Source organism: Alligator mississippiensis, chromosome 11, assembly GCF_030867095.1.
Source record: "Alligator mississippiensis isolate rAllMis1 chromosome 11, rAllMis1, whole genome shotgun sequence".
NCBI classification, from domain to species: Eukaryota; Metazoa; Chordata; order Crocodylia; family Alligatoridae; genus Alligator; species Alligator mississippiensis.
The window spans coordinates 49563461-49572234 of NC_081834.1; the positions used below are offsets into that span (position 1 = coordinate 49563461).

The 8774-nt window shown below is 45.1% G+C and overlaps 1 protein-coding gene across 1 annotated transcript; it reads right to left on the bottom strand.

The window, feature by feature from the left end:
• Positions 1–1053: 1053 nt before the first annotated feature.
• Positions 1054–1998, bottom strand: LOC102563938 (olfactory receptor 2T27). The gene has a single exon (XM_019495559.2). The coding sequence runs from the start codon at positions 1996–1998 to the stop codon at positions 1054–1056; it is 945 nt and encodes a 314-aa protein (XP_019351104.2).
• Positions 1999–8774: the final 6776 nt, after the last annotated feature.

The following is an 8774-nucleotide window of genomic DNA, read 5'->3' on the forward strand; positions in this document are numbered from 1 at the left end:
ACCTAAAACTCGTCGAACAAACTCTAGATAAAGCATCCTGCGGTCATTTTTAAACACACAGGAAGTCATTATATGTGATGCTGTGGGTTTTTTAGTAGAGTGGTTGTCCAGATGCCACTCTAACTAAAACACCCACTCACGCCACGTGTTCTACCTTTGACCTCAGTGGAGTGAATTTGGTGGAAAAACAACGTGAAGTGAGACAGGAATCAGACATAAAGTACAGTGCCTTGCACTTAAAAATAGTGGTTGGGAAGATCTGCTTCTAAGCACTTAGGATCATAGGCTGAAAGAAACCTCACCAGGTCCTGTGGCCCATGTCCCTACTCCAGCCACGTTCATCCCTGACTAAACCACCACAGCCAAGTGTCTGTCTTACCTGCTTTTGGACACTTCCAAGCATGGAGAATCCACAGCTTCTCTCGGTAGCCTCATCCCTGTGTGACCACTCCCAATGGCAGCTAGTTCCCCCTAATCTCCACCTTCAATTTCCCCTGCTCTGGCTTGCGGCCCTTGCTCCTAGTCCTGTCCCTTAGAGCCCCAAAGAAAAGCTCATCTCCATTCTCTCTATAATCACTCTTCATGTATTTGAGAAACTATACATGAAACTATACCCCACTCCCTGCCCTTCTATTCTTATCCATCCTAAATAAACCTCGTTCTTTCATACCTTCCTCATAAACTTTCATCCCAGGGCTCATTTTGGTTGCCCTTCCATTTGACGTATTTCCTGCAGGGGGGCTTGGGCCTTGTGCAGGGTCAGCATCAGGGAAATACAAAGTTTCAATCCCCCATGAAGTCTTCAGTGTTTGCAATAATTTGGTTTAATTTCCTGAACCAGGAAAACACTAATGAACAGGGAGAGTGGGGTGGATTTCCTCAAACCTCTTTCTAAGCATTTAAGTGACAGAGCCCAAAAGCCTGTGACTCTCAGTAGGGCACAGGCTGTTACGTGACTGAGAAATGTTAGCTTCCTTCTAAATGATCCAGAAAACCCTGCCGGTGGCCTTCTCAGTTTAATGAGACTTAGCCCATGGTAATGTACAGCTTATGTCAATTTTGCAGGAAGACTCTGAATATCCCAATCAGCTTTCTTAGGGCTCGTAAGACATCCCTGTTTCTCAGGCTGTAGATGAGTGGATTCAGTACTGGGGGGACAATGGTGTAAAACAGAGACACAATCTTGTCTTGCTCTGGGGAGTGATAGGAGCCTGGTCTCATGTACATGAAGATGGCTGCCCCGTAAAACATGCCCACCACAGTCAGGTGGGAGGAGCAGGTGGCCAGAGCTTTCTGCTGTCCCTTGGTTGACTTCATTCTCAGGACCCTGGAGAGGATACAAGCATAAGAGGCCAGTATAATGGAAGAAGGGATGGGGAGCAGGACAATGCTACTCACAAACACCAGAGTTTCATATTGAGAAGTGTCAGAGCAGGACAATTTGAGCAGGGCTGGGACCTCACAGAAGAAGTGGTCAATCTCTTTTGAGCCACAGTAGGGGAGATCCAGTGTAAACACTGTGTGAAACAAGGCATTTACCAATGCTCCCATCCAGACTCCAGCTGATAAAACAAAGCAGAGGTTCCTGTTCATGAGGATGGGGTACTGCAAGGGGTTGCAGATCGCTATGTACCTGTCATAAGACATGACTGCCAGGAGGAGGCACTCTGATACACCCATGGTCAGCATGAGGAAAATCTGAGTCCCACAGCCAGCTGGAGAAATGGGGTTGCCTGGGATCAGGAAGTCTGCTAACATTTTGGGGACAATGATCAATATCTGACAGATGTCCATGAAGGCCAGTTGGCAGAGGAAAAAGTACATGGGAGTGTGAAGGGAGGAATCCACTTGGATTAGAAGTATGAGAAGAGCATTCCCGGACAAGGCAGCTATGAAGGCTAATAAGATCATGGCCATGGAGAACTTGTGGACATTGGTCCGGCTCAGGAGTCCCAGCAAAATGAAGTCTGCTGAAGAAGTTTCATTCCCACTCTTCATTTCCTCTTCATGTGGCTGTGTCTGAAGTCCTGGACAAGAACAAGATGCCTTGGACAATGTGTCCACACTTCCTACTGGATAATACTAACAGCACCTGAGTCACCTGGCAGGTTGTCTTTTCCTGTGGAAGAAATGCCAGACATTATGGTTGATGAGACAATAACCTCACTTCCAGGGGAATAGAGTTTACTTAGGCTAAAGATTTTCTACACTTTGCCCAGCATTTCTATGTTCAGCTGCAGGCCCCACCTGCATGTGGAATCGCAGTGGTGTACCTTGTGTTATACCTACGCTGTAGAATTGAGTACAGCAGAGATTTCAGCCGATGGCCTGCATAACCATTGAATCAGGCCCAGGGGTTTTGGTGGTGAGGGGCACTTTGTGCAGGTGCTCTCCCCAGGATGCTATGGCAAGTAATGCCGGCTGTGGGCCTCCTAGTTGCGCCACGGGTGGAGACTAGTGGCAGGTCCTAGCACCCACCTACCTCCAACCTGGGTTAGGCTATTCCAGTTTGCATCTGAAAAAGGTTGCCAACCCCTGAATTACCCATGGCCTGCAGAAGTTTTGAATCTTCCCTGACCACTTTGGGGCATTGGTGGCATTAGGAGCTGGGGGGCACCTTCTACAGGTGCTGTCCCCAGGCTGTCATGAAGACAAGCACCATCTGTGGGCTTTCTACTTGTGCCACGAGCGGAGATTAGTGGCAGTGGTGGCAGGGTGCTAGGGTGTCCACCTCCAACCTGCAGTAGGTTATTCCAGTTTGCAGCTGGAAATGGTTGCCTATTCTTCAACTACTATGCTTTATGGAGACATCATAGCCAGGTTAAGAAGAGTTAACTGGACTCCTGGTTGTAATGTCACACTGTGGAAAGTACTATGCACTGTCCACAGCAGTGAGCAAGTTAGTGCATAGTACTTTCCCTACCCAGAAGCAGGGCAAATAAGGAGTTCCTATGCTCCATGCTGGTAATATTACCCAAATAGTAGCTGCGCTCCTAATACTACCTTGTTACATGTGAGTCTGATTGAAATCAATGGGAAATAATCTCTGGGCCTGACTAGAAGCGGTCCAGGTGCAAGACCTGAAGAATAGCTTCCATGAAACTAGGAACAGAAACTCCCTGAGCCAGAGAGAAGTTACCTCAGCCTATTTGATAAAAGGCCACAATCTCACTGGCTTCTCTGTTTCTGCAGGGCAGTGATGGATCTACTGGATTAACTAGAGAGATAACGCCCATGGTGTTCAAGTGGGAGGAAGATATGGTGACCTTGCTCTGCCCTTCCTCTGACTTCACAGGCCAATGTACTCCATCACAGGTGATCTCTGGCTCTACGAGACTACCCAGCATCCGGCCAGCCAGCAATGGCACTTTAAAGTGGTCAGATCTGATTTTGCCAGCTAGCTTTCTACTGTCCACTACAATAAGTCTATGCCTTGGGAAACTGGTAAGGTACATCTGATTACAATATTAGATGGATGAATTGTATATTATTTCAAAATTGGCATGATAAGACTTTTTTTTTTCATCCGACAGCCTCATTTGTGGTAATTTTATCTAGTAAGTTATTTAAGTTCAGCTAAAAACTGGTGATAAAGAGCCCCAGCTGGCCTCAGAAACTTTCCTTTCAGGCAGGAACTCTGATCCTTGCTCTGTTGTACCTCTGCAGGTGACCCAAGTCAGAGCATTTGAAACCTTTTTTCTGAAATCTCGAGAAGAAGTTATTTTCCCTGGAAGGCTGTCCTCCTGTTGGAGTCCCATAAGAACGGGTGACTTGAAGATTTTTTTCTGTACTAACAATTCTGCGACTCTCTTACGTTAATGGATATTTCTTTTAAATCAGCAGCTCACTATGCCTTATCTGTATTGTCTTCATAATTGCCTATGATTTGTATTCCAATATTAGACATGTTATTAAGATGTCTGTGACACTTTTTTGGAATGGGTGGTTTTACTGGTCCTGGCTTCTCAAACCATCCTTGAACTGCAAACTCTCCCTGGGGCTCTGCAGTCCTCTGCCTCGGTGCCTGTTTTCCTTCTGGCACAGTGAACTAGAAACCCTAGAGCCCTATAGCTACCAAACACTGTACATACCATGCAGGCACAGAAAGATAATTAGGAATTAACCCCCTTACATGAAAAGGTGGGGACACAGAAAAGCCTTGAAAGAGAGGACTGTGAGGTACAGGGTTGTGAAGCACCTAAAACAAACTGTCCTTCTTACAGTGTGAAGGATGTGTGATATTAAAAATAGAAATATATGATATGATATTATGTATCTATGTTATGATATACAGCACAGAGCATATATGATCTGCTATGTTAAACTAAATCTCTCTTTATCTGACTTTTTTAGTAGCCCCAACAGTGACCTGGGTGAAATCGTGGACCCGTTAAGGTGAAAGGGGAATTTGGAATTGACTCCAGAGGAGCCAGATTTTACCCCTTCTTTGCAAACATTTCCCCCTCCTCGGGGTCCTCTGAAGTTCATCAACATACATAGCTACCCTGACAGGAATAATCTGTTTTTATTCATTATTTCCATCTTCCAGTTCTTAATTGTATCATCTGCTTCTTTTCCACATCAAAAAAGAAGCACACTGGAGCACATTTGGAGTTAAGGAATTAAAAGAAAATAAAACCAAACACACATTATTAATATTAAGAGAAGTAATAATTAAAAGTAAAATGTATGTGACTTTATTTAAATGTAATACATGAGAGATATTTTGAGAAACATTTACATGCCACTTCTTTTGTCATTACCACATTAGTATCTTTAAAGAGACAAATGGTGTTGTTTGTAATAAAGATAAATGTGATTTAAGAATCTTCACCTGTATAAAATACTACTGGAAGAAAACAGTAATCACTTACCTGGATCTGCTTTATCTCATTCTGTGATGTGTTCAGTAAGAAGCTTCATCTTTTCTACTACAGTCCTAAAATGTTTTCTTTTTCCATCCTAAAGGTACATGTACATTTCCAAGAAATATAGAGTTATAAACTCAAAAGCAAATGCACAAGCAACCCATGTAAATCTCTTCTTTTGCTATCACTACTTTAAAATTAAAGAAGTGGCTGTTCTAGGCATGGCAGCAGTAGTTTTCTAAGGAAGTAAATTAGTTTAAAGTCTCTCATGCATGAACTCCATTTATGTTTCAGAATTAAATAATATACTAGTAGCTGATGCATAGAGCCTGAAAAAATATTTTATGGGTTGAGAAAATGGAAAATGGGCAATATATAAAAACAATTTAAAATCAGTCTGAAACAGACATTGTAAAAAGGGGCATTGTAACTCTGTCAGTCCTGTGTCTGCAGCTCACTGAGTAAATCAGGTAGCAGAGAGAGGGGAACAGACAAGTCATAAAAATACAGTGTTTTAAAAAGCCAATACAAGATTGTGGGCATGATGTCACTCCTCAGCAATAATTGTGAAAATACACAAACCTTCCCACACTTCAGGGACTCTTGTCCCAAGACTTTAATTAAGTTCCACTTTCAGCCCCAACGGGTGCTCCGGCAGACCGTTCTCCAGTCAGGTGTTTGAAAACTCTGCAAACTTCTGCTCAGAGAAATGTCTTAGTAACCTGTGTCTTCAGGTGGGAGAGAACAAAGTGTGTCAGGAAGGACAAGAGACAATATGTTGCATTCTTTCTTAAATGAAATTCTAGGCGTAGGGTTTTGAGTTTGTTTTTTTAAGGAGGAAATGTCATATTTGAATGTTTTCATTCTAACACAGAACGCCAAATCTCTCACTGCGTGATTTTCTAGTGAAATAAGACTTCCAGATTCTCACTCAATCTACATGATGTTTCTCCATCAAGAGCATTAGTTCCTTAAACATTTGTGTGCAAGACATCCCTCTCATATGCACTGTTTAGAAAAGAGAAAAAGCAAAGGAGCACAGTCTGGTCAGATAGGCACCTCTGAATTTGTTGGATTTGGATAGTAGTAGAAGAACAGGTCCAGAGGCCTCAGATTTGAACAGATCGCACACAAATGAGTGGAATCTATTTCTTGATTGTAGACCACAGAATCAGGTGCTTATCTGAGACTTTTTGTACTGTACATTAGTCTAATACGTATGAGAATGTATCCATAGCTCTCCTTAGTGCTTTGCAAAATCTCTTTAAATTCTGCCACTGAACACAGAGTCTAGGCTGGTAGTTTTAATAGACCCTCAGCTACAGAAAATGCATAACTATGTGGGGGGAAACCTTCCCCACCAAAATGGCATACTTGTGTAACTCCGGTAATACCCAAGTATGTATTCCCTTTCCAATTAGGGGAATGTTAGCAGGGCAGGTGCGCTGTGAGGGGTTTGAACTGCCAGCTGCATGTAATTTCCCTGATTCCCCTATAGAGCAAGGCCAGGACACAGGGTTACCTTTACTTTATACAAATGTAATATGACATAAAAGTCCCCAAGCAGCAGGAGGGAAGCAGGGGGTCGGCCCGGATGATGGGGGGCACAGGACTCAATCCCCGCCCATTCCCCACACTTCCAGTTATTCTTGACAGGCAATTGGCTAGTACACACACACACACACACACACACACACAACTTGCAAGAACTGTAGGCAGAGTATATGCATATCTATCCAAACTCTATAAACAGGAGTGGGATCCAAAGGGTCACAACAAGTGTCTCGTGAAGGCATACAAACGTGTACTCCAGTGGAATACCAAATTACAAAACATGAGGTGCAAGCTCACAAAATATGCAGTGCAGGGCCCAGGGGAAATAAACGAGCAATAGCAACGCCCCAGGAAAAGCGGGGGCCCTAGATGAAAGGAGGGATGTGGAAAAGCCCCAGATATGCCAGCCTCCCCTTTAACCAACTTAAATATCCCAACCACTCATCATGGGGGGGAAGATCCTCCTCCTCTTCTCAGAGAATCTCCTCCCAGGCAACTCATAACTACTCCAAGGGCCCGGTGAGGCTGTCCTCGTCTTTCAGGGTGAAGGGTCTCTCTCCTCGGCAGGGTGGGCTCAGCTGCTCTGGGGCTCTCCCGGCCTCCAGCCTACTTGGGGGCCCTGTGCACTGCTCTGCACACTGTTGACCCTGCTTTGTGCCAGAGGTTGGAGACCTGAGCTGCCTGGTGCGGCACCAAGGTCTCGGCATACTCCTGGACCCTCCGAGCAGCAGCTGTGCACCGTGTACACAGTCTATGCCAGAGTTTGGAGACCCTAGCAACCTCATGCCGCTCCAGGGTCTCAGTCTGCCTCCAGACCCTGCATGCACCGACTGCCTGGCCTCATACCAGGGGTTGGAGACCTGAGCCACCCCATGCAGCTCCCAGGGTCCTGGATACTCTGTGCACTGCTCATGCACTGACACCGCACTCCCGCACAGCGGGGATGGGGGACATGGCCACTTGCCACTCTTCAGGCTCTTCCGGGGCAACAGCTGCGACCCCCTGGCCAGTTCTGCCAGCTCTTACTTGTCCTCTTCTCCGTCCCTTGACACAGCCATCCACGTGCTGGGCACACTGCCTTTTTATTCCCAAGGAATATTGGAAATGGACCAATCAGAGACGGGGGGTGTTAGTGCCTTTTTGGGTCCAGCTCCTCACTTTGCCCTGGAGTAGGGGCAGGGCAAGCCTCTCTCCTCCTGGCTCCTGATTGGTGCGGAGGGGAAATACCCCCACCAATCATTTTGAACTGTTCTGAAGCTGGCACACTGGGCTGCCACCGGCAAGCCCGCCACACTTGTGTCAATGCAAGTTTAGAGAGAAAAGGCCTAAGGGCCTAATCAGAATAATTCTCACATGTAGAATAAGACAGCGTGGAACAAGTTTCTAGTAGTAGGAACAGATAACTCCCTCTGACCTGAAGAAGAAAGCACTGGATGTGAAAGCTTGTCCAAGTCTATCCCAACCATGCACTTGGTCCAGTAAAATGTATCATTCAGAAAAGTGCTTGCATATCACATATTTCCTGGACCATCCCAGCTATGCCATCACTCCAGAAGTATTAAAACTCCCTCTATTGCGGCCTGGATAATATTTAATTTTTAACTGGGTATGTCTACACGAGACACTGACTGCACAGTAGCCTGATAATTATGTGTAATACTTGTCACAACCCAATTAAATTGTGCCCATGTCACTGACAAGAGACATCATTCAGATCATCCTCATTTTGATGACTAAGGGTTAAAAGACACCCCTGCCAAGAATTCCTTGAAACAAAACGCTGGCGGAGAACTGTAGATAATTGGTCAGCTGAAATAAAATGTTAGGGGAAGCTATATATAATTGGTCAAGAAATAAGCGTAGGTACCTTACACGTAACATGCTAGGAACCTAACCCACTACCTTGTAACCTGATAGCAACCTGAGAACACAAAGAACCGTTGCTTGCCAGAAAATTAAAGATTCCACATAACAGTTCGCTATTGGGTATCTCTATCAAACACCTCTGCCTATAAATAGTTTAACGGTTTCCGCCCCAGGCGGAGAACTCTGGGGATTTCAGAGGAGAGACACCTGTGTTCGTCACCAGAGAGATTTGGGAACTTGATCAATTCCCAATAAACTCCCCGTCATCGTAAAATATTGATGTAGAAACGTCTTGCTAGCCCGACAGTTCGTTCCAGCGCCACATCCGTCATTACTTTGCTGTAACCTGAATGCGTGTACTCAACTCTGTAACCGAAGCTGTAATGGAACAAAGGCTTGCCTGCGTTATCATCACTATCTAGGCGACATAAGTAAACAAACTCCTGTAACCTACACGTGTCTGTGCCTGGTTAATTCCACTCCATC